Below are 23,646 nucleotides of genomic sequence, written 5' to 3'. Positions count from 1 at the left end.
GTATACAGCTACAACAAGCCAAGAAGGTCATCTTCTTTTGGAGGCGCCTTCGGAGCGGTGGCCGGCGCCGTGCTGGGGGCCGTAGGCGCAGGCGTATCGAAGCTGAGGTAAGTGCAGGTCGTACGTACATGCCCAACAAATCATCCATCGCACCGGCTGTCGCCGTGGGAGCCGTTTGGGCCGTCTGGACCATCGCCGGGGTGGAGAAGGCGTCATCGCCCAGCAAGTCGCCAAGACTGCCGAGGTTCTTGGCGGCCATCTGCGTCGCAGCAGCACTAGGCGTATCGTCCCCAAAGTCAAGGAGCGTCTCGCTCTTCTCACCCTGTGCCACCGTAGCAAGCACACGAGAGCGCGTAGCTTCCTCGTTGCTCCTAGACAGGTAAGTATACAGTATACGTACAAAGCTTGCAGCGTTTGCATGCCCATACGCCCTTGGCCGATAAACGACGAGGCGGGTTTGTGGTACACACTGGAAAGCAGGCCAATTTCACGCAGCAGCTCCTGCAAGAGCCCTCGTGAGACCGTCGTGAGAGGGATGGTGATCGGCGGCGCAGGCGCCAGTACAACAGCCCGTGCAGCATCGGTATCAGGACTGGACAGCAGGCGCCAGTAAATGTACGCACGATCGCGCAAATCGGCATTGTTGCACTTCTTCGTCGCCTTTTCCAGCACATCTTGCACGATGCTCTGAGCCAGCGACGAGTCGGGCTTTTTCAAAAACAGTTTGATGATCGCCGTCAGCGTCTGGAATTGGACCTCAGGCTCGTCCTCCACAAACGTCTCGAGGAACAGCGCCAACTGCTCGGCCGCATTGTCGATTTTCTCCGCATACTCGCCGATGATCCAGACCAGCGACGCCTTGGCTTCCGGCTCGTCCATCTCGTCCAGGTTGGCACATAGCTGCGGGATAATGCGTGTATATTGGTGGGGGTACTTGCGGAAAATGTCTTTGACAACCACGGTCGCCTCCTGCACCACATAGTTCGCACGGGAATCAATCAGCTCCAGCAGCACATGCACACAGCGCTCCGCAGCAGCTTCAATGGCAATCGCACACTGGCCAATCGCCCGGATAGCATGACGTACAAAGTCGACATCCACCTCCGTCGCATACTCCTTCAGCTCACTAAGGAGCATGTCCACATTGTTCTCGTTGGCCAACTTGACCATCACATCCACCTTCTCTTCCTTTACGTAGGGCGGATCATTGTACTTGCAGAAAAACACACGAAGCTCGTTCGAGAGAATCTCTGGGTACTTTTGCAGAATCAGGTTGATGTTGCGTAAGGCGACCCACTGGACCTCAGGCTCGCTCGTGACAAGCGTCACCAGCGGCGGCGCCATTTTGCGCACCAGCTGCTGCACCAGATCTGGCTTGCCAGTGGCTTCCATGTGCACCAATACCACCTTGACAGCAGCGAGGACGACAGCGCCATTGGCATGCTGGAACTGCGGAATCACACGCTCGCAAATGTGCTCGGATTCACGCGCATCTGCATCACGGTACGCCGCTAACGTATTCAAAATGACAATACGACCCCATTCCGTGCACTCATTGAGTGCAATAAGCAGCTTCATCAGCACCTCCGAGTCCATAATAGTCATCGGATCACCAGGCCACTTGAGTTCTTGCGCAGCCTCGTGGATATCATTCAGCGCTGTGACGGCGTTAGCCACAACCATAGGGTTGTTGTCCGAGATCATCTCCTTCACGCGATCCACAAACCCGCCTTCCACAGCCAGGTCCGGCTTGAGCGTAAACAGCTTGGACACACAGATCACCGCTGTCTTGCGCACGTACGGACTCTCATCCGCCAACGCTCGATTGAGCGGTTCAGGTAGGTAGTCAATGATCTTCTCGGCACGCAGGCAGCCCATTGTACGAATAGCAAGCGCACGCACGAGAGGGTTGACATCCTCTGCATCCTTTACAAACGTGTTCACCGCCAGAATCACCAACTCTGGCTGTGTTTTGGCATAGTTCATCAGGTACAAATATACAAGCTTCTTCTGCTCCAAGTCTTCGGTCTGCATGTTCTTCAGCACATCCGGGAAGAGTGCAGATACATCCTTTCCCACTGTCATATTAGCAATGACGCGCTTGATTGCATCCTTGCGACGATCGCGGTACTCGCTGTTCACTGACTGTTAGACGAACGAATACGTACAGTCGGCACGAAGCTCAAAGGTCTCGCCTGTGTATGTGTTAGATAAAGTCCACTGCTACTAGCCACGTACCCTTGCGGGTCGCACCGAAAAAGCCCGGTCGACTCATGGTCGGTCGTTCGTAGGAAAGGCTGCGTGGGACAACACCTGACGCACCAGGCGCGCTGCATGTGCAAAGTCCAAGTCTTTATGGTGTAATGCAATTGATGCATTGCTACATTGCCGGCCGTATGGTCTAGTAGTATGATTCTCGCTTTGGGAGAATCGCAACATTCTCAATTGCGAGAGGTCCTGGGTTCAATTCCCAGTGCGGCCCTTTTTGGCCTGTAGAAAAGCCCCTCCACCCATAAAAAATTTTTTTTGGCACAGACGTACTTTGACTTTGTTCGAGCATGCCTCGTGCCGTATCAGATCGCATTACCAGTGCGCGCACACAGGCTGCATCTGCGTCACCACGGTCGGCAGCGCAAGCGCACTCGCAGCAAAATACGAGTGCAACGACGAAGAATCCGATTTTCAATACAGAAAAGTTTGGCCAGCACATTTTGAAGAACCCGCTGGTGGCCCAAGGCATTGTCGACAAAGCCAACTTGAAACCCACAGATACCGTGTTGGAGGTCGGTCCTGGTACAGGTAATTTGACAGTACGCATCTTGGAGAAGGCCAAGCATGTGACAGTGGTGGAAATGGACCCACGTATGGCAGCAGAGCTGACCAAGCGTGTGCAGGGAAAGTACGTACGATGTATATAAAAAGCAGGCGACTAACCATCAGGCCGGAGCAGCGCAAGTTGGATATTGTGTTGGGTGATGTGATCAAGACAGACCTTCCGTACTTTGATGTGGTGATTAGCAACACGCCGTACCAAATTTCATCGCCTTTGGTCTTCAAGCTGCTCTCTCACCGCCCTCTTTTCCGATGTGCCATTCTCATGTTCCAGCGTGAGTTTGCGATGCGCTTGGTGGCACGTCCAGGATCGCCCTTGTGGGGTCGTCTGTCGGCCAATGTGCAGCTCTATGCGAAGGTGGATCACATCATGAAAGTCGCGCGAGGATCGTTCCGTCCGCCGCCGCAAGTCGACAGTTCCGTGGTACGCATTGTGCCGCTGAACCCCCCGCCGCCGATCAAGTTTGAAGAGTTTGATGGCCTTACACGTATTGTCTTTTCCCGCCGCAACAAGGTGCTACGTGCGTGTTTCTTCAATGCACGTGGTGTATTGGAGATGATGGAAGCGAACTGGAAGACGTACTGCGCAGAACGTGGTATCTCCGTGGAAGGCGTCTCGTTCCCCGCCAAAGTGGAAGGTGTGCTACAAAAACTCGGCATGACCGAGGCGCGTGCGGCCAAGCTGGACGTCGATGAACTTTTGACGCTGCTTTCGGCGTTCCATGACGAGGGTATTCATTTCTAAATTGTACTTTTATACATACGTAGATATCATACAGATGTCCACGCGATACTGCACTGCTGGGCTAGCCATTCATGGCGCAGTACATGGCGCAGAACAGATTCCGCGAGTGTACGAGGCGTCTCACAGAATCGAGTCCGCAAGACAGCCATGTCAGCCGCTTTGGGGGTATGTAAGACTTGAAGGGCCCAGGCTACCTGCGTCAAGTCGACACGCTCGCCTCGCACATACGCCTGTGTGTCGGCTTGAACAGAGGGCAACGCACGTTCCCATGCCCATAAAACGCTGTCCACCACATCGTGCGGCACCAACCGCTCGCGTGAGCCACGAACCATGTGGTCGGTCTGGGAGCCGTACCATTGCTGGATATGCTGTACATCGCGAATAGCAAGAATAGCATCAGAGGCGTGCGCATCCGCCCATCCAGACCACAATGCGAGGTAGAAGCGGGTGAGCATAGGCGCATCGCGTAAGAGACTGTCCAGCAACGCCGCAGTACAGTAAGCACCAAAGTGGGTGGTCGTCGACTGACAAAGGTACGATACAAAGCCTTGCGCATCAGGCGCCGTCGGGAAGCCGCGCACCAACGTCGCAACGTCATGACGAAGTCGGCTTGCTTCGTGCACAATAGACTGATCAATACGCGGGACTGTGCGCTGCGATGTACGTGCAAAGATGCTGCGGTGCCCATGCGGGTCGTCAGTGTACGACAAGAATCCTGTTCGTCGCTGTACGTGCATCCAATAAATGGTCGATGTGGGCTCGGTCGGCAATGCACAGGTAGCTGGCCAGTACCGGCGACTAATGGCCTGTGCCTCAGTGACATCCGGTGGCAGCAAACAAGGAGTCATGCGCTTCGCCGAAGCTTCCATTTGTGTGCGCACAGACACAGGCACCACGCATGCCTCGCCCGACGTCACGTCGCGCGCTGCCAGCACGCGCGGTGTCAGCGCCAGGACCCACAAATGCCGAGCCGCTTGCAAACACGCATGGGTATCATCAGGTGAGGCAGGGAAGCGTGGGACGCAGGCAATAAGCAACGCGGCAATCGCACGATCAGTACGAGCAACACTAAATCGGCCTCCACCGACAAACAGTAGGCCAAGAGCCATATGCGTAGCCACCTGACTGCTGTACGGAGCATCCAGCGTGCCATGTGCCGTACGCAGCACACGCAAAACATCCACATCGCCCGTGCCTGCCATGACACAGGCCATCGCGACATGGACTTGGTCCATGAGCGTAGCATATGCGGCCGATTCCAAGCGTGCTTCAAATGTCGTGCCGGTAGGTGGCGGCCACGAACATTGTGTCAAGAGCAAATCACGCGCACGGACATCACCAGTGCCGGCGAATTGCAAGCCTAGTGCAAGGCAGGCACCTGCACGAATATTGTAGAACGCCAATCGTTGGGACGTATCCATCTTGGCGGGATCGATGAGCCACGGACACGCTTGCTCGAGCCACGCCTTGTCGGGCTGTGCATCCCATGCAATAAGGGCACGGGCCAGGGCACGAACAAGCAACAGATCAGGGCGTATATATACCAAAGCACTAGGCGTAGGCGGTGCTAGCGCCTCCAACACGTCGCGACGCTGACTGCGTAGGAAAATCAGGGCCAACGCCAGGCACGCGGCATGCGCACGCCGCGCAGCGACCAAAGGCGGCGCTTCATCACTGGCTGTAAGATGTCGGCACAATTGAGCGACTAGGGCGACATCGGCCGCGCTGCTCATCCCGACGCGACGAGCTCGGCCCAGCAAGACCAGGCCCAGGCCCAGACCAGCACAGTGCGCATACACATCATGATGTGTTTCGTGTGTGTCGGTGGTATCTAGACGCGCATCCAGCTGTGTTGCAAGCTTAGCTGCGGTCCACCGGTGATCCGTATTGCAAAAGACCAGCCCCATACCGAGTAAGCCTGCCGCCTGCGTCACAATGGCCATGTGCAAAGGAACACTGCCTGGTGGGAGGAAGGCAGCGACTTGGACGGCCATGACCTGACGCGCGGCCGCATCGCCAGTACCTAGAAGCGACGAGGCCAAACCAAGTACGAGTCCAATGGTCGTCAAGGTATGTCGTGGCGCCAAGTAGCGATACGCATGGACACGGCCCAAGCCACGCAAGTGCCCTTGCAAGCCTAGACCCAGGAGGAAACCAGCATGGCGTGCACGATGCACGGCAGATGTGCCTGCTTGTGCAAAAATCCAGCTGGAGTCCAGAGGAGTCGCGCCGATTTCCAACGCAGACGCCACGCCATTATGAAACTCGGGCCAGGCAAGGATATGCGTCTCATGCATATCCTCGTACATCGCGCCATCTGGGAACGTACGTAGACGCAAGCACAAGCGCGGGGTTCGCCATGTGCCTGTCATGCGCAGCTTATGCGACGCATAGCGGAACATGCCACGTCCAATGCACTGCGCCATGGTTCGCTCAGAAACTTTCTGAGCGAGAAGAGGCCCACGCTCATGAGCATCGTCAGGCGACAACCGCGCGACGTGAACCTGTGTTGTAGAGAGCATACGTGCCACATCCCCGAGACGGTAGTCTTCACGGAACAGTTGAGCACTAAGAGGATCAAGGCCAGGTGGCAATGTACGTTGGACCATGGCAGGTACGCGTGCAGGTGGTGTGCCTGTCACAGCGGCACACGCATCCGCGCGACGAACGAGGCGGTACGCATCCGAGGACCAGTCGCGAGGTGGAGCTTGTTGGCATGTGCGTAATGCTTCTTCCAATGGCAGCGCTAGGCCAGCAGGCCAGTGAGCTAACTGCGCAAGATCGACGTGGTGCGCCAGCATTGCTTCGACTACATCCCGCGCGGATGTAGCTGTGGACAACGTCATGTACAAGGCCCAAAGGACGGTCCATGTAGGACAAATTCGTTCCAAGGACGTCAACGGCGTACGATCCACCAACGTGGTCAGCTGCGTATGCAAGGGTGCGACAGGCTCTGTCGACGTTTGCTGCTGTTGCAGCAGCTCGTAAGGGTCAGGCGGGGCAGGTGGGCCATGCGGCGGCGAGGCGGATGGCGTGATATGCCTTGGCCATGTGCGTGCATACGCCTCGATCCAGGCCGTCCAGCCCAAGCGCGTAAGGATAGCACCTTGCAAGGCCACCAACCTGGGCGCCTCTGTACGTCGTGATGTCACGTGCACACACAGATCACATAGCAGTGCATGGAAGAGCATGGCGAGCGACGCGTCGTCATGCGAGGCACTGGAGGGCAAAGGCGTGAGGCGCGTCGTGGTAGGCTCACACAGGCCCAGGGATGCTAGGATCTTCGCGCCGTGTGGGTCGTGCATTGGGGTATCATCAGCGCATCCTAGCAATTGCGTGAGGCCTTCCCACGAATATGTGCCGTTCTCGAACCATCGGCACAAGTATGTAGCGGCTTGATCGGGTGGGAGCGCTAGGCAAAGGGCTTCGATGATGCGCGATGTAAGGCGGCAGGAAGGTCGGGCATCCATAGAGCGTGATACCCATGACTCGCCTTGTTGCATATACAGTCGCTGATGTTCGTATCGAAGGTGAGTAACACCGTGAGAAGCCAGGCAGACGCGCGGCGTAGTCGGGCCGGGGGCCATGCCTACAAGGTATACAGCGCCCTTAGGATCCAGAATGACCATGGCGTCGTCGGGCGTTACCAGTGATACACGCACTAGAGCTTGCGCCTCCATACTTGTAGAGAACGCACGTTGGGATGAAGGCATGGAGCGAATATAGACCTGACTAGCCCAGGGAATGTGCACATACAGGTGAGAGCGCCACATAAATGCGTGAACACGCCAAGCCTCCGCCTGCGTTGTAAGTATAGGCACCGTAATTTCATCGTACAAAGCCGTACTGGCATATGCGCGAGCCAAGTGCGCAAGGAGAGGATGGCATGCGCTGGTAGGAGCACCGCCACTCATGCTCTCGTACAGAGGGGTCGTCACACGTCGTGCCAAGTCAACGGCGGTGGCCATGGGTGCCGAGGACACGGACGAGGCAGAGGCAGGTCGTGAGCGGGTGGACATCGCATCGAGTCGTACCGAGTCGCCTGGCCCCATATCAGACATCCGCCGATGCACGCCCATCTCGCTGATACGGCTAGAGCGCCTAGCATAGCGCGCACTAGATCTCCGTGCCATTTTACGAGGACGTGCATCGATGTCAGAGGGTCGAGAGGAGAGAGAGGGGGCGGTAGGGTACGACGACGACATGGGTGTCGAAGCACAGACATAGTGGTAGATACGTACTTTGTGTGTACGACCATTGGCCGTGACAAGGATGGTCGGTGTAGCATCGCGGCCTGTGTTTGCATACACCACGTACTCGTCCGCCGCAGGGAAGGGCTGGGGTGCGCCCTGCAGAACAGGACGTGTGTCGTTGTGAACAATCGTCTCGACACATGTCCACGCAGCCCAGTCATCCAGAACGCTGCGAAGATAGAACGCAAGAGGTAGAGCCGCTGCACCATCGTGCGCTTGTGGATGACGGACAACCAGCAGGCCGGTTTGCAAAGGGAACAAACGCGCCGCACAAAAGTAAAGGGGGAGCGTATACGTATCGCCGAGACGTGGACAGTGAATATACATCATGCGCTCCAAGGCAATGCATAGAGCCGGTTCACATTGCTCCTCCGATACGTGCATCCACGCCGTGCAGGCGTCGCGTACATGCTCGGCAAATGTATATGTGTGACGCAGTGTCGTACCATGCCACCACTGTACCACAGAACCGTCCCATACCAAGCGCGTATGCGGCCACGCATCGTCGAGCGTGGGCGTATATGAGCCTGTGGACGTATGAGACTCCGCTCGTGCCATGGCACGAAGCCGATCAAGTTGGGACAGCGGCATGCTTCTCTACCGCATGGACGTGCGTGCGTCGCTGCGACCCAAGTGCTGGCGTGGCAGGCCACGCGCAAGGACCCTTCCAACGCGTGCGCTGAACCATCACGTGATAGAGCGCGTAGGAGGGGCAAGTCGAGGTACGTGCGTGCGTGCTCGACGGAGCAGCGCCTCGCGTTGTAGGCTCAGGAGCGGCGGCAAATGGCGCGCACGCAGCGCCGTGCTGTGCGGGAGGGCGGCAAACGTACGTGCGAATCTACTTACAAGCAGCCACGACACAACGCCGTCGTGGTGTTCCGCCCGGCGATCCACAGCAGGATGAGCAGGATTTGCATGCACAGCTTCGAACGATGGGACTGTATGCGTCAGATACCCGTGGCGATGGCAACTGCTTGTTTCGGTACGCGTTTCCACACTAACATGCAGGGCTCTCTCGGACCAGCTTTATGGCGATCCCAAATACCATGCGCAGCTCCGGCAGCGGACATGTGATCACCTCGAAGCACACCCAGATATGTATGCAGGGTTTGTCGAGACAGGGCGTCCGTTTGATGCGTACGTCCGTGAGATGCGTGAGCTCGGTACCTACGGTGGTCATTTAGAGTTGTCGGCTTTTGCGCATTGCCTGCAAAAACCGATTCGCATTGTACAGCCTGGCTACGTGTACATTGTAGCGTGCGACGACGGCTCGCTCAAAGCACGGGCCTCACGAGAGCGTCGTGAGCGTGAACGCAAGCGTGCACTTGCATCGACAGACGCACATGCCTCGACAGCGCGGCGTGGACGACGTGGTGCTTTGAGTGAAAAAGCCACCGAGATCACCGTGCCGGAATGCGTCGGCCCTTTGCACATTGCGTATCACAGCTGGGAGCACTATAGCTCGCTGCGCAATGTGAAGGGGCCGCACAGTGGCCCGCCTTGCATTGTATCGGAGGACATGAACGATGATACCCACCAGGACACAGAGGCAAGTGCTTCGCCAGCGATAAAAGAAGCGGAAAAATGGATTGAAATGAGTGTGCCTGGCCACTACTCACGCCAATGTATACGGCGCCTACTACGAAAATACGGCGAATGGGAGGCTGTTGTTGAAGAATTGCTGCGTCGCGAGGCGGAAGGCGGCACGTCATCGGATGACCAGACGCGCTTAAGCTCCTCGTCGTCCACCGCGAGTGAGCGCACGTCGGAAAGCGGCAGTCCCGAGCCGGCACTCACACCTCGAGCGCAACGCGCTGCGCGCCGATCAAAAAGGCATGCGTCAGAGGCCCCAACGACGCGGGCCAAGCAAGTGGCACGCTCGGACGCGACGTCCTCGCGGTCCTCTTCGCCGCACATACCGGAAATCCGCGAGCTGATGATATAGTTCGTTAGTGGAGGTAGCCGACTTGTAGCGGACAACCTCCACCCCGAGGCACGACGCGTCGCGTTGCCCAACCTCGGCCTTTCCTTACGCCACGAGGGCGGTTCAAGGGAGGATGGCATACGTATGGCATGGCGCCCTACGTCAGGCCTTCGCTCTGCAAGGTGGACATGCACAGGTACGTCGTGCCTTCCATCGACGGCGCTCCTTGCAAGCGATGCCACGTGAATTGGACCGTCGATGGGCACCGACGTACACACCGACACCGACGCCCCAAGACGCTGTCGCAGGTTCAACGTCCAGCGATGTAGCGCATATCTTCGATCAATGGGATGCGAGTGCATTGGCCTGGCCGCCGTCCACCTCGTCGCAGCTGATCGACGACGATGAAGAGCCTATGATGCCATGGACGTCGCCGGAACTGGTCCCTGAACGACCTCTGCCTGAGCTAGGGCAGCCAAGTCCTATCTATGATGATGTGCTGGAGCAGTGGGCCGAGCAGGATGGAGAATTTGACGACGAGAGCGTATCTGCAATGCCGGCACCAGCGCTCTTCCTGCCTACCTATGCATCTACCTCGACGTCCATGGCGGCAACACTGGCCCCGTCTATACCACAAGCGCAGAATGTGCGCGATACCTACGATTGGCGTACGATTGCCACATCGCAACAAGGCCGTGCTCTGCCTGGTCATGTCTATACCCACTTCATGGGTCCACGTTGGTCGGCCTCGCGATGGATTCAAGCACGCAAATCGCCACCAGCCTCCTTATTACGGCACACGGCGAACCAGACGGCACGAACGGTACGCCGACGGCGACGTGTGGATCCAGGTACAGTAGAGCAAGCTGAGACGCAGCGAACAGTTGTGGCGGCGCGTCGGTATCAGCAGCATTGGCAGCGTGTGTTGTCCTATGAACGTGCGCATCATGAGGACGAGCAGGCAGAGCAACGTTCACGGCCCCTGGAGGAACGGATTGCGCTGGGTGTCACGATCGATGGGCTCATGGCCTTTTGGCAGCGTGAGCGGCATTTTGGGCGGCGCGTCGGTATTTTTAAACTTCCAGGCTCGCGCCGACTGCCACGACATAAGCTACTAGCTGGAAGTGTCGTGGAGATCCGGCCGGAGCCCCTAGCAACCGATATGCCGCCACGTGTCGTCACGGCCGAAGTGCTGGATGTGAGTGCGACACAGATCCGTGTGCGATTCAGCGAGGCGAATGAGGACTTGGATTTAGGAGCACACGATGCATGGCGTATGGACCGTGGTGAGCGGCAGACGGTGCATGAGCGTATTGAGGCGGCTTTGAACGCAATGCTCTACGACCCAGACGACGTAGCACGGGCCAGCACGCCGGAGCGACAGTATGCACATGTGGGGACGCCGCTGCGCGACGTCTTGCTGGGCCTGCCTGCGCGGACCTCCACATCCAGCCTCTTGGCGGAGGATCAGCGGATTCACAGCTGGTACCAACGGTATGCCCGGCCGTCGCCCCTGGTCATGGACGGCGATCCCGACTTGGGTCTGAATGGGAGTCAGCTGCGTGCGGTAGCGATGATGCTGAAAGAGCGTGTCAGCTTGGTCCAAGGCCCGCCAGGCACAGGCAAGACGCGGACGTTGGTGCAGACGGTCTGTCTTCTGAAATCGCACTTCCAAGTGCCGCACCCGATCCTCCTTGCAGCGCATACGAATGTCGCTGTGGACAATTTGGCCGAGGGGTGTGTGCGTGCCGGTCTGCGTGTGGTGCGTGCGGGCTCTGCGACGGCGTCACGTACGTCGTTGGCGCCCTATACCCTGGAAGCGCACCTCGCGCAGCATCCCAGTCATGCGGCATGGCAGGCGGCAGAGCAGCGTCTGCGTGAGCGGCAGGCTACGCGTGACCAGGTCCTTGCCTTGCTGCAGGCGGGCGGGCAGGGCGATGCGACGGCGCTGCGGGAGCAGCTGGTGCGCGTCAAGAAGAGCATTGCCCAGTTGACAGCCAAGTCGTTTATGATCCGCCAGCGTATGCATGCCGATATACTGCACTCGGCAGACGTGATATGCACGACAGCGATTGCGGCAGGCTCGTCGCAGTTGGCCACGATTGATTTCCCGATCGTGTTCCTGGACGAAGGCTCGATGGCTACAGAGCCCATTGCGCTTATTCCGTTGATGAAAGGATGTGCGCAGCTTGGCTTGGTCGGCGATCACAAGCAGCTGCCGCCTGTGCTGCACAGTACGGAGGCGCGGCAGGCAGGTTTGTCTGTGAGTCTGTTTGAGCGTTTGTTGGAAGGCCGCTCGGTAGGCACACAGCACCAGACGGTGCGTGTGCCCTCGACGATGCTTGACGAGCAGTTCCGTATGCATCCATCGCTCTCGCACTTCCCGAACCACCATTTCTACGAGGGCGCGCTACGTAACGCTACGTCGACGGCCCTTCTGGAGCCGTATCACAGTGTGTTTGGCGCGTACGACGAGAATGGCCAGCCGAAACCTTTGACGTTGGTCACGCATCCCCCCATGGGTCTCGAAACGCAGAATGGCGCAGCGCCGTACAACCAGCCACAAGCAGACTTGGTCTTGGAACTTGTATGTGATATGTTGGAACGCAACGAGGCGCTGCAGGGGCATGAGATTGGCATCGTCACGCCATATGAAGCGCAAGTCCGACTGCTGCAGCAAATGCTCGCGGCAGCGATACCCATTGCCGCCGGAGCCGTCCCGGACGAGGCAATGCGTCTATGGCTCAGCGATGATGCGATTGATATACTGCGTGCTTTGGATCCCGCGCGGGCTGTGGACGTGGCGGCGATTGAGGTGCATACTGTCGACGGTTTTGAAGGCCGTGAGAAGCCTGTGATGGTCTTTAGCACGGTCAAAGCGAGCGGTGGTGAAGCGATCGGCTCGGCTGCGCTCTACGAGGCACGCACGAACCCTAGTGAGGCAGCCCTCGCGCGCCTCGCTGCGATGCCGATGCAGCGCGGTGGGTATGTCGGCTTCCTCGCGGATGCACGACGTATGAATGTCGCATTGACACGTGCACAGCGCCAGCTGTTGGTCGTCGGCAATCTCGAGACCTTGCTGGGCGCGCGTCTAAGTGAGCAGGCGCGGCATATGGTCGAACGCAGCGATGTGCATGTCATTCGGCAGTATGCACGCTGGCTGCTATCGCAGCGATGCGTCGTCGATGTCGAGCAAGTTCGTGATCGTCAGTTGGAAGAAGCCATTCTCGACGAGGACGAGAGCGGCAACGACAGCGAGAGCAACAATGCATGGCAAAGGTAGATCTGTGTATACTTAATCGCCTACGAATCACTAGAGACACGTTTACTTGGTCTTGCCCTCCTCCTTGGTCAGCTAGCATGTCAGTCTGCTCGGGAGGCCTGCGTGCCAAGGCCGACAGGCGTATACGTACGTTCTCGACCAGGTTCTCCTGGTGCTTCACGGACTCGCGGACTAATGTGAGCTGAGGCATGTATACGTACGCTTAGCGAGCTTCTCCTTCTCGTGCTCGAGGATGTACTGGTCCTCCTGGGCCTGCGGTGTGAGGGAGGGGCGAAATAAGGGACGTACCTTCTCGCGGCGGTTCCAGCCCTTGCTCGAGGCAACCGAGCCAGCCGAGCCCTCCGGGCCGGGGCTGTACATACGCACAGTCATCATACGCGCAGTCGAGCGGACAAGCGGGGTGCGAACACGAAGAGCCTGCATCATCATGATAATGATAGAGAGAAATGTTCGCCGGCGTCACGTCTCGCTCGCCTTCCCCTCTCGGCGCTCCGTCTGCGCGCGGGCCATGTCACGTGCCGTCGGCCTCTCGGGTGCGCTGGCGCCCGGGCCTGCCCGGCCGAGTGCGTAGGCATCGCAGCGGCGGCCCAGTCCAAAGGAGTTCTTGCAATCGTTCGTTGACGCGGAACCGCTGACGATCTATTCCCATATGTTTGCTGTGGCTCAACGTTCTCTGCTGTCGGTACGTACGCTTGCCATGGGCTCACATCAGGCACGTGTCGCTGGCCTCCGTGCCATGTCCACATCGGCTGTGGCCCGTAAGGGTATGTATAGATTCTCACTTATGCCAGATCTTGTCCAGGAGTTGTACCTCAAGGAGGTGAAGTCGTACAAGGCGCCGGAAAGGTCGGCGGACGCTCACAAGGGCCAGGTGCGTGAGTTCACGCAGCCCCCGAAGCCCACTGCCCCGTCGATGCCCTCGTCGTCGGAGGTCGCCTCGCAGCTGGAGGCTTACACGGCGTCGGAGCCGGATGCTCCGGAAAAGGTCTCGTCCTCGGCTGAGGAGGACGTGACGGAGCAGCAGGATGTGAACGAATACCTCAAGGAGCTCCAGGCTGACGTCAAGGTCGAGGCGCACCACTAAACAGCGGACATGCATAGCCTGCCATAATAGACGGACTGCTTGCCTGCGATGGATACTGACAAGATGGCGCTCAGCGTACACGACCGAGGCTATGTGGGAGCATGTCGTTATGTGCGTGTATGCGAGTGTGTGTGTGTGTGTGTGTGTATGTGTGTGTGTGTGTATGTGTGTGTGTGTATGTGTGTATGGTGGGTACGAAATGATCGACGTACATATACGTACACTACGTCGAAAGGCGGTACGAAATACAACAAAGGCCAAGTCAGCCTGTCTAGATAGGTAGCAAGCTGGTACTGCCGCGCGCAAGCATGGAGCCAGCGTAGCGCAAGGTTGTGACACCTAGTGTGAGCAAAACCACACGTACCGCCAGGGAAGTAGTTGGCGAGGTATACAAGGAGGCACCCAATCTGCACGATGGCGCATAGCACAGTAGGCAGACGGCTTTTGGGGCCCAGCGCAAAGTAGAGCGTGAGAGCCATCGACACAATGTAGCTGCGGTGTTAGTGAGAAAGAATACCTACGCAGCAGAGAACTTGATGCGTTCCGGGCTGGTCAGGTGCTTGAAGTGCGCCACGGGGCCTGTCAGCACGGCAAAGCTGAGCGTTAGTGTGCGGACGAACGTACCCAGCCATGAACAGCACGCTGCCTAACGTGAACGCCAGTGCAAACTTGTGTGGACGCACGAGCAGGATGGGCGGCGAGACAAAGATGAACGAGAAAAGGAAGCACAGCGCGCTACCTGCCAAGCATGCCAGGAATCCAATGAAGCTGGCCAGTGAGCCGAGGCTATACATACCGCTCCCAATGGCTCAAACTAATATAGGCTTCTTCTTCGTTGGAGCGCTCAGCACTGCGCAAGGGCACATAGCCAGAAAGGCCGCTGCGAAAGTATGAAAACAGCCCTGTGGACTCGGGCGCAGCAGGCGCTGTGCCTGGGTGTAAGAGATCGCGTACGTACCTGCACTCCATGACCACGAATTCGCGCTCATATGGTGCGTGCGAACAAGCACGCACGCCACCTCGCGATCGGCCTGCCTGGCCGGTGCGATCAAATCGGGGGAGGCAAATCGGGGAAGAGAGAATCCAGTGGATGTACAACCATGGCACTGGTCCTATGGTACCTAGCTAGGGATGTAGCAGACTACAAGAAGAAGAGGAAACTAATGGTATGAACGCGAGAGAGACGCGCTGTCCTTTTTAGGCCGAGCTCTCGACCTCGAGCTGCGTACCACGACGCACGCTACCCCAGCCGACGAGACGCCAGTGCTTGTCGATACGACGCGAAAGGGCAATCTTCTCGCCGACTTCTGTGCAGGCCGGCGAGGTAAGGAAGATCTTGGCCAAGTCAGCCTTGACACTCATGACACGGCCACCCGTCGAGGTCGAGCCGATGTTGACCATGAGCACCTCGTTCTTCGCGAGCTTCTGCACCTTGGTCTGCTTCTTGTCGTCCGACTTGACACCAAGCAGACGACGCAGCAAGAAGTAGTTGATCTCGAGCTCCGTGTAGATCGCCGGGAGCTTACCGACCTCACCAAGCACCTGACCGACCAAGCGGTCTGCACGGCAGAGCGTCGGGTCAATCTTGGTACCCACACCAATCAGACCACCGGGCACGGCAAACTGCAGCTCATTCTGCTCGGCCAACAGCGAGACGATGCGCGAATAGATCGGACGGCAGTGAATCTTGCCCTCTGTATCCTTGGTCACAATACCAGGGCGCACCTCGATCTCCTGGCCCAAACGCAGCACACCCGAGAGAATCGAACCACCAGCGACACCGCCCTTCAGTTCGTCAATCTCCGCACCAGGCTTGTTCACGTCGAACGAACGAATGACGATCAGACGCGGCGTCGCCGTAAAGTCACGCACCGGCACAGGCACGCGCTTCACGATGTATTCGTTCACAGCGTCAATGTTGTACTGCAACTGCGCCGAAATCGGCACGATCGGGGCGCCATCAGCGACAGTGCCCTTGACGAACGACACGATGCTCTTCCAGTGCTCCTCGGCGGCCTGCTCGCGGATCAGATCGACCTTGTTCTGCAAAATAATAATGTGCTGCAACTTCATGATTTCCACCGCGGCCAAGTGCTCCGACGTCTGGGGCTGCGGGCACGGCTCGTTACCGGCAATCAGCAGCAGCGCTGCGTCCATGACAGCAGCACCGTTCAGCATGGTAGCCATAAGAATATCGTGGCCTGGGCAGTCGACGAACGATACGTGGCGAAGCAGCTCCAGCTTGTGGCCACAGCCCGGCGCAGGGCATGGCGGGTGCTCCTCCTTGCCCGACGGGTAGCTATGGTAGCACTGCGGGCGAGGGCACTTTTCGTTCTGGCACTTGTAGATCTTGGCATTGGCATAACCCAACTTGATCGTAATGTTACGCACGAGCTCGTTCTTGAAACGAACGGTCTGCACACCGGAAATCGCCTTGACCACCGTCGACTTACCGTGAGCGACGTGGCCAATGGTACCTGGAAGACGTCAGTGTCCTGTCGTGAGGAAGGCACATACCGATGTTAATGGTCGCTTGATTGCGGATGACCTCGGGGCTCAGCGGTGTGAGCTTCGTCACATCCAGCTTCAGCTCCTGGACCTGGTCCGCGAGCTTGTCTACAGCGTCCGTCATGGTCGTACGCAGCACCTGTGAGCCGAGCCGAAGACGGCGGCGAGGGAGTGAAAATCCGTTTTCGTATCACGTGATGACTCACGCTGCTCGCGGTGCCTTGGGCGTTGGCTCGCGCGGCGTCCAGTGTGGAACGACGCGCCGCAGAGCAGCGCGCCGCAGGGACGAGGTCCGAGCACGAAGATTGCGTCGCGCAGCGTGGTGGGTGTCTCGCGTGTAGCAGCGTCCGCAGCGACGTCTACGTCCCTATGGACGTCCGCTCGGCGTGCACTCACGATGCAGGCGTCTAGCGCCGCGGCGACGACAACGACACAAAAGCAGAGGTCAGACGACCGGCAGAGTCTGCGCGCGCTGATGGATGCATGCGTGGGTGCAGGGCAATGGCGGTACGCTCCCCCTATCGCGCAGACGCTGGAAGAGTTGCCGCTGGTGGATGCTACGACGTCGCCGACGCTCGCTACGACATTGGAAGCGCGGGGCATTGCCGCGCCTGCGTTTCTGCAGTGGTACAACGCACACACCCGCGCTACGTGGGCTGAATGTGCTACCTACTTACATTCCTTACCAGCCGGCCACGTCCCCCCGTTTGTGCTGCAGCGCGCACTCCACAAAATCGACAGGATGGCCGACGCCGCGAGTGCGGTTCGTGTCGTATCGCAGCATATACCGAGCTACAATGTCGAGGAAGCCACGCGCTTGTGCTTGCTGCTATGGGCCCTGTGCATTCGGCGATGGCAGGCATGGCATATGGCACGTCCGATCGCAGAGATGACGATGCACTGTGCCACGCGGTGGCTTCACGTGCGAACGCCGCAGCCTGCCAAGGCGCAACGGCTCTTGCAAACGGCGGGCGTGAGCTTGGTACGTGGTGCGCGTGATGAACGTGTACGCCACGCGTTCCTGCAAGTGTATGCCATGGCATGTGAGCATGTGCCGAGTGCGGCCAAAACCATCGAGCAGTATATCCTAAAACATATGCCGACCCAAGCCTCCTCTGCATGGCTCGATGTGGCAGCGTGGCAGACGATGCTAGCGGCCCGACCGACCAAGCCGCGCGCTGCGTTGCTGCGTGTCGGGATTCGTCTGGCGGCCTCGGAACGTCGTATGGAGCAAGCGCGGGCCTGGTACGACGAGCTTGGCGCGCCACAGACGCCGAGCACCAGCAGCACGGCATTCCTGCGAGCTCTCTCGCACATAGCTCCTGACACAGATCTGCGCGAAGCATGGGCGCTGTTTGATCAGATCAGTGCAGGGCACGACGGCAAGGGCGACGGCGAACATGCGCAGGCGAAGCTCAACGACTGGATCCTGATGCTGCGCGCAGCGGCGATCGATGAACGCATTCCCGTGCAGCGAACCATGGCGCTGCTGGGCTTGTACGAGACAGACGAGCCGCTGCATGTAGGATGGCACGCCCCAGCATCGATCCAGGCGCAGCTAGCGACTTCGGTCGTGGCGCATACGGCGCTGGTCGATGGACTGATAGCACGGCACGAGCTTGCGCGGGCCTGGGCTGTGTGGGAGGCAATGCTGCGACGTGGCATTGTGCCGGATGTATGGGCGCTGACGTCGCTGTGCCGTATCTATCTGCACGCTGGCGAGCCTGTACGTGCACTGGAATGCGTACTGCAATACTGCCGCGAAGGCGTGGCTTTGATACCCAATGCGGGGGTGCACGACGTACGTGTGCCACCCAGCAAGGACGCACTCGGTGCGTGGCCCATTCCGACCAGCACCACAGAGACGGCGCCGCGTGTCCGTGTCGTGCCCAGTCCGCATTTGGCCAATACGCTGCTCGCCGGGCTGGTGCGTCTGGGTGCGTACGAGACGGTGATGCACCTGTGGCAGGCCCTCGGGCCGACGTTGCACGTCGTGCCTGACGTGATATCGCTGGATTTAATGCTTCGCGCCGCGACGGCGCAGACGTATGCACAGCAGACGGAGACGACGTACCCACCGCCTACGTCCTCCTCACGCCTGTGGCCCTACGCGGCGCGAGCCTACTTTCGCCGGACGTTGCAGACACAGCACCCCGACCTGCAACAGTGTCAGAACCCACTCGAGACGTCAGGCGCACGTGGCTGGTTCCTGCGCGGCGAATTGCAGTGGCGGCGGTGGGAACGCTGGTGGGAAGACCGCGTGACAGGGTTGTGGGGCGGGGGGCCCTCGGCTGTGAACGCATGGAACGACGCGGGGGAGGCCTCGTCGTCGCCTGCGCCCCCGGCGCTGTGCCTGGATGCACGTGTGTTCCACCAGTATGCAGAGCTCCTGCTAGCGCTGATCGAGACCGCGCCGGGGCTTGGCGCTACGGCGTCATGGGCGCAGGCGATGACGGAAGAACTGTTCATGGTCGCTGCGTGGATGCGCGCCCTGGATTTGACGCCGCAGACCTCGACATTGTGTCTGCTATGCTCGGCCCAAGATGAATTGCTGCCGCCTATGAGTGGCGCGATGCCGCTACGTACCTACCTCAGCACCTGGCTCGGCGCTGAGCATGTGCCGAGCGACGACGCCATTGGCGCATGGTTTCGACAGCACCACCGTCGTCGATGGCCCAGGGACGATAACAAGGATGACGACGACGACGACGACGACGACCATGACGTAGCTAGGAGTGTGACGTAGCAGGCCAGGCCAAACATATGTCCACCGTAGCCAGCCCGGCCTGCCGCGCGCTCGGTGGGAGCGTCTTGGGTGTGTCGCTCACCTTGGCCCATGTCGCAGCGCGGGGCTGCGTCCCATCGGCGTACAGAGGCGTATGGGTATGCGGGTCGTACAGACCGATCGGCGGCTCGGCGGCCCGTCGCGCGCGACGCTGGGCGGCCTGCGCAGCTTGCTGCCGCGCGGCCACATCGGTATCTTGCGCACGCTCCCAGGGCGGCCGAGTATCGCAAAACAAATGGTCGTCTGGATCGACTTTCATGGCCGCCGCAGGGTCCTCCACCTTCGTCGCCGGCGCCTTGGCACTGGGTGCCATGGCCCACATGTGATCGCGGCGCGCCACCAGGAGCTCGGTGTTCATCTCCCGAACGCTTTTGGCGTACACGGCCATCCAGTTCTCCTCGGTAACGTCAGCACGTTGCAGCGGTCCGCGGCGGTACAGCGACGTGCCAGCACGAACAAAGGGTGATTGGCCATCGTCGCCAAACGTCGTAGTAACCATCTCGCCTTGTGGGTCGACGGTCGTATGCGTCACGGCATCGGTACGACGACGCCCGCGGTCGCGATCGCGCTCGTTCTCACGTCGCCGGTCAGATCGGGCTACGTCCTCCATCGAGGATAGAGTGACAAGCATACCTTCCCGCTTCCCCTCCGCACGCGCTTGGGCCTCGTAGTAGTCGTCTGTCACTTGGCGGCCTTGTACGACTACACGCGCGCCCATTTGCTGGAACACAGAGCGCGCCGTGACGACCGTGACGTTGCGTGTACGCAGCGAATTGTTGAGACGTCCATCGGCGATCAACGTATCCTTCTCGTCCTGGGTAAGATAGAGTTTGTAAAACAATGGATGTTTTCGGAAAAAGTACGACGAGTCGCGGTAGCCCAACTCACGCGCAATATCAAGCGAAAGCATATACAGACGCTCGGGATCATCACGCTCCGGCGAGCGAAAGGTGGGGACGCGGTACTCACGCCCGCCAAGCAGGTGGCCATGCCGATTGACTTTGGTTTCGCCCGCAGGGTCCGTCTCAAGCACGAGCGCATCGTCTTCCATACGGTATGTCTGCCCTTCGATATCGACTGTAGGCCCCGCCTCCGCCTCGGAGGCTATATCGTCGACGTCCGGCGTCGCGCTGTACGAACCAGGTGTATGATCGCGTGGCGTTCGTCCACGGCGTGAGCTGGCACGAGTGCTGCGTGCGCGTGTGGGAGGCGGCTGCGGCTCAGCCTCACTGTATACATCTGAATCGTCGTCGTCGTCGACAATCGCATCGGACGGCGGCGTAGTCGCTACGCGCGCGCGGCGTGGCCGCGTAGACCGGCGCGTAGAAGACGTGTCGTCGTCTTTGCGTGTAGGTCGTCGAGGACGTGGCATACGCAACGCGCACTTCCCCTGGTCAAAAGCGAGGCGCGCAAAGACAACCGCGCGCGATCGGAGCGAAACGAGCTATCGCACCGCACTGCCTCGCAGCCTCCTCGCGCGCGCGCGAGGGCCATTGTCACGTGCGAATGCGGAGGCGTCCTGGGCATGGGCCTACGTGCGCGTAGGTGCGGCCGTGGCGGCGGCCCAGGCGTGCGTCACCCCGCCACGATTGGAGAGAGTGCTTGTGTGGTTGAGGGATCATGACGACGCTTCCAGCGCAGGCGGTAGCGGTGGACAATATGGATCCACGACTACCGCCCTACCATCCCACAAACCTGCGAAAACAGGTGCACTTAGCCCTTGATCCTTCGTTCTCGGTCAAGAGCTACATTGGCGCCGCCGCTACACTGCTGGATAAGGCACAGATGGCCGATGCACAAGGTCACCTGGAGGCCGCTTTTGTACACTACCTAACCACTGCGAGGTACGTTATCGATACGGAGACTCACCGTAGTGTCGCCTCGTTTGTGCCCAAACATGCCGAGTGGGCCGAGGTGAAGCAGCAGCGTGGCGCGACATTTCTTGCATACCAGGAGCTGATGAACCGTACACCTGACATTGTACAGCGGGCACAGGCTATTGAAAAAGAGCTTCTAGCGCGTGCCGAGTCAGACATGGCAGAGGCTACTACGTCGTCGATGCAGACCTTGGCCATCACATCACGCGAGACCTCGGCGTCGTCTACTCCTTCGCGTCAGAGCGAAGAGTCCATACGGTCGCACTCGGCAGAGATGGCAAGAACACGCTCATCTTCCCCGTCGAAAACACCCGCATCACTCGTGCCAGGCCGCCCACGAAAACCGCCACCTCCCCTGCCACCTTCGGCAGGAACGACTCGCGTAGCCCCGCCGGTCGGCGAGGTTCTTTCTGTCGAGGACGTATGGACATTGATGTACCCAGGCTTTGACAAGTCGGTGGATCAGAGCGGGCGCGAACTCTTGCAAAAGCGGGCGAGCTGTTCCGTGTTGCTTATCGATGTACGCTCACGCGCCGAACATGAGGCCGGCCACATCCGGGGAGCAGATACGATCTGTATCGATCCTGCGTTGCTTCGTGCGCCACCTGTGCCGTTCACGGAAGTGCAAGCGGCGCTCCCGCCTAAGGAGGCAGAGTTCTGTGCCAAGTGCAGCCAGTACGATCTGTTGGTTCTGTACGACCAACAAACACGTACATGGCCTACGCCGGGCACAGCGACGCCGGAGCAGGTGACGCTGATGACCATTCAGGACATGCTGGAACGTGAAAAACTCCCACCGCCTGCGCTCTTGCGTGGTGGCTTTGCGTCCTGGGCCAGGCAGGTCGGTGACTGTGGCGTAATCGCCAACCGACCGCCTTCTCTGGCACCGTCGGGCCAGGCAGCTCCACGACCGCGACCTACAGCGCCGTCTCCGGTACATTCGACCCCTACGCCCAGTCCGCCACCACGCGCATACGTGCCCGGCCGCCAGGCTCCCGCCTCGATCTCGCCGCCGTCCTCGCAATCACAGCCACGCTTTGCGTACCCGACGATGGCACCGACGCAGTCCTCCGCCGCATCAGTACCGACACTGATGCCGCCACCGGTGTCGGTACCGCCGCCACGGACGCCTGCGTCGTTGGTCGCAGGGAGCGGTGCTATGACTCCGCGCACTATACCCTCGCCCCGCGCGCGTGAGCCCAAAGTCGGCTTGTCCGGCTTGAAAAATATGGGGCAGACATGCTATATGAACGCGACCATGCAGTGCCTCAGTGCATCCACGATCTTGTCGCAGTATATGCTGGATGGATCTTTCCAGAAAGCCATCAATACACAGAATCCACTGGGCACGCAGGGCGCTGTGGCCAAAGCGGTAGCATCGTTGCTGCGTACGTTGTGGTCTGAGCAATATGCGGCTGTGACGCCCAGTACGTTTCGGCAAGTCATGGGCCGCGTGGCGCCCATGTTCCGTGGGAATGAGCAGCAGGATAGCCAGGAGTTTCTCGTGATGCTCCTGGACGGCTTACACGAAGACTTGAATCTGGTGCTACAACGACCGCCCATGCAAGAGCTCGGCGAGGCGCAGCAGGCAGCGATTGATCGATTGCCACAGCAGCTGGCGAGCGTCGTTGAATGGAGCATGTACCGCCAGCGGAACGACAGCATCATCGTACATTCGTTTCAAGGGCAGCTGCGGAATCAGCTAGCGTGCCTTACCTGCGGCCATACGTCCACCACGTACAATGCCTTCATGTCGCTTTCGCTGCCCATTCCCCAGGGGCGTGGAATCTCGCAGGTGCGATTGCTTCAATGCCTCGACTCGTTTGTCCAAGAAGAGGTGCTGGAGAAAGCCAATGCATGGCACTGCCCAAAGTGCAAGAAACCCCGGCGGTCGACCAAGCGGCTAAGTCTCGCACGTCTGCCGCCTATTTTGATTGTACACTTGAAGCGATTCATGCACCGTGGTTCTGTCACAAAGAAGATCGAGACGCCCGTCACATTCCCAATCGATGGCTTGGACCTGACAAACTATATGCCGCCACCTCTGCCGCCAGGTACGTCGGTGCGAGGTGTGCCTGTGAGCGAGAGTCAGCGCCCGCCGTACCTCTACGATTTGTACGCTGTAACACACCATTTCGGCACGCTCAGCTCCGGGCACTATACGGCCTCGATTCGTACACAGGGCACATGGTACTACTGTGACGATAGTGTGATTTCGCAGAGCGATGCGCAATTGCGCACAGCCTCGCCGTATGTCCTATTCTACCGCCGCCGCATGTCGTAGTTGTCTGTCGTAGGCGGATCTCGACCCATGTCATGCTGATGTAAGGAAATCGCTCGGCTGGCACGTTGGGC

The 23,646-nt window shown here is 59.2% G+C and overlaps 11 protein-coding genes across 11 annotated transcripts; 6 read left to right on the top strand and 5 right to left on the bottom strand.

Moving 5' to 3' along the window:
* Positions 1-8: 8 nt before the first annotated feature.
* Positions 9-2,275, bottom strand: Malapachy_3330 (clathrin binding protein; the record flags this gene model as incomplete). Its single annotated transcript, XM_018137803.1, has 5 exons — positions 9-102; positions 129-371; positions 401-2,141; positions 2,169-2,195; positions 2,239-2,275. 5 exons carry the CDS (start codon positions 2,273-2,275, stop codon positions 9-11), a joined length of 2,142 nt encoding a protein of 713 aa, XP_017993460.1.
* Positions 2,276-2,558: 283 nt separating this feature from the next.
* Positions 2,559-3,577, top strand: Malapachy_3337 (rrna adenine dimethylase; the record flags this gene model as incomplete). Its single annotated transcript, XM_018137809.1, has 2 exons — positions 2,559-2,899; positions 2,941-3,577. The coding sequence occupies 2 exons, from the start codon at positions 2,559-2,561 to the stop codon at positions 3,575-3,577; spliced, it is 978 nt and encodes a 325-aa protein (XP_017993463.1).
* Positions 3,578-3,603: 26 nt separating this feature from the next.
* Malapachy_3351 (negative regulator of mitosis) lies at positions 3,604-8,388 on the bottom strand (the record flags this gene model as incomplete). The annotated part of the gene is made up of 1 exon (XM_018137823.1): positions 3,604-8,388. One exon carries the CDS (start codon positions 8,386-8,388, stop codon positions 3,604-3,606), a length of 4,785 nt encoding a protein of 1,594 aa, XP_017994135.1.
* A 225-nt stretch (positions 8,389-8,613) lies between these two features.
* Malapachy_3376 (cysteine proteinase) lies at positions 8,614-9,775 on the top strand (the record flags this gene model as incomplete). The annotated part of the gene is made up of 3 exons (XM_018137848.1): positions 8,614-8,656; positions 8,683-8,812; positions 8,839-9,775. The coding sequence occupies 3 exons, from the start codon at positions 8,614-8,616 to the stop codon at positions 9,773-9,775; spliced, it is 1,110 nt and encodes a 369-aa protein (XP_017993993.1).
* Positions 9,776-9,887: 112 nt separating this feature from the next.
* Positions 9,888-13,037, top strand: Malapachy_3367 (hypothetical protein; the record flags this gene model as incomplete). The annotated part of the gene is made up of 1 exon (XM_018137839.1): positions 9,888-13,037. One exon carries the CDS (start codon positions 9,888-9,890, stop codon positions 13,035-13,037), a length of 3,150 nt encoding a protein of 1,049 aa, XP_017994069.1.
* A 42-nt stretch (positions 13,038-13,079) lies between these two features.
* Positions 13,080-13,466, bottom strand: Malapachy_3365 (atpase mitochondrial precursor; the record flags this gene model as incomplete). The annotated part of the gene is made up of 4 exons (XM_018137837.1): positions 13,080-13,109; positions 13,168-13,208; positions 13,238-13,289; positions 13,326-13,466. The coding sequence occupies 4 exons, from the start codon at positions 13,464-13,466 to the stop codon at positions 13,080-13,082; spliced, it is 264 nt and encodes an 87-aa protein (XP_017994067.1).
* Positions 13,467-13,773: 307 nt separating this feature from the next.
* Positions 13,774-14,121, top strand: Malapachy_3341 (hypothetical protein; the record flags this gene model as incomplete). The annotated part of the gene is made up of 2 exons (XM_018137813.1): positions 13,774-13,801; positions 13,829-14,121. The coding sequence occupies 2 exons, from the start codon at positions 13,774-13,776 to the stop codon at positions 14,119-14,121; spliced, it is 321 nt and encodes a 106-aa protein (XP_017994196.1).
* A 1,197-nt stretch (positions 14,122-15,318) lies between these two features.
* Malapachy_3331 (translation initiation factor eif2 gamma subunit) lies at positions 15,319-16,753 on the bottom strand (the record flags this gene model as incomplete). The annotated part of the gene is made up of 2 exons (XM_018137804.1): positions 15,319-16,598; positions 16,639-16,753. 2 exons carry the CDS (start codon positions 16,751-16,753, stop codon positions 15,319-15,321), a joined length of 1,395 nt encoding a protein of 464 aa, XP_017993461.1.
* A 273-nt stretch (positions 16,754-17,026) lies between these two features.
* On the top strand, positions 17,027-19,880 carry Malapachy_3368 (hypothetical protein; the record flags this gene model as incomplete). The annotated part of the gene is made up of 2 exons (XM_018137840.1): positions 17,027-19,246; positions 19,503-19,880. 2 exons carry the CDS (start codon positions 17,027-17,029, stop codon positions 19,878-19,880), a joined length of 2,598 nt encoding a protein of 865 aa, XP_017994076.1.
* Malapachy_3359 (hypothetical protein) lies at positions 19,208-20,786 on the bottom strand (the record flags this gene model as incomplete). The annotated part of the gene is made up of 2 exons (XM_018137831.1): positions 19,208-19,238; positions 19,501-20,786. 2 exons carry the CDS (start codon positions 20,784-20,786, stop codon positions 19,208-19,210), a joined length of 1,317 nt encoding a protein of 438 aa, XP_017994143.1.
* A 248-nt stretch (positions 20,787-21,034) lies between these two features.
* On the top strand, positions 21,035-23,575 carry Malapachy_3340 (cysteine proteinase; the record flags this gene model as incomplete). The annotated part of the gene is made up of 2 exons (XM_018137812.1): positions 21,035-21,258; positions 21,289-23,575. The coding sequence occupies 2 exons, from the start codon at positions 21,035-21,037 to the stop codon at positions 23,573-23,575; spliced, it is 2,511 nt and encodes an 836-aa protein (XP_017994197.1).
* Between the last annotated feature and the right edge of the window lie 71 nt (positions 23,576-23,646).

The sequence above is a fragment of the Malassezia pachydermatis genome (assembly GCF_001278385.1).
Source record: "Malassezia pachydermatis strain CBS 1879 chromosome Unknown scaffold1, whole genome shotgun sequence".
Taxonomy (NCBI): domain Eukaryota; kingdom Fungi; phylum Basidiomycota; class Malasseziomycetes; order Malasseziales; family Malasseziaceae; genus Malassezia; species Malassezia pachydermatis.
This window is presented reverse-complemented; position numbering and strand designations above follow the sequence as displayed.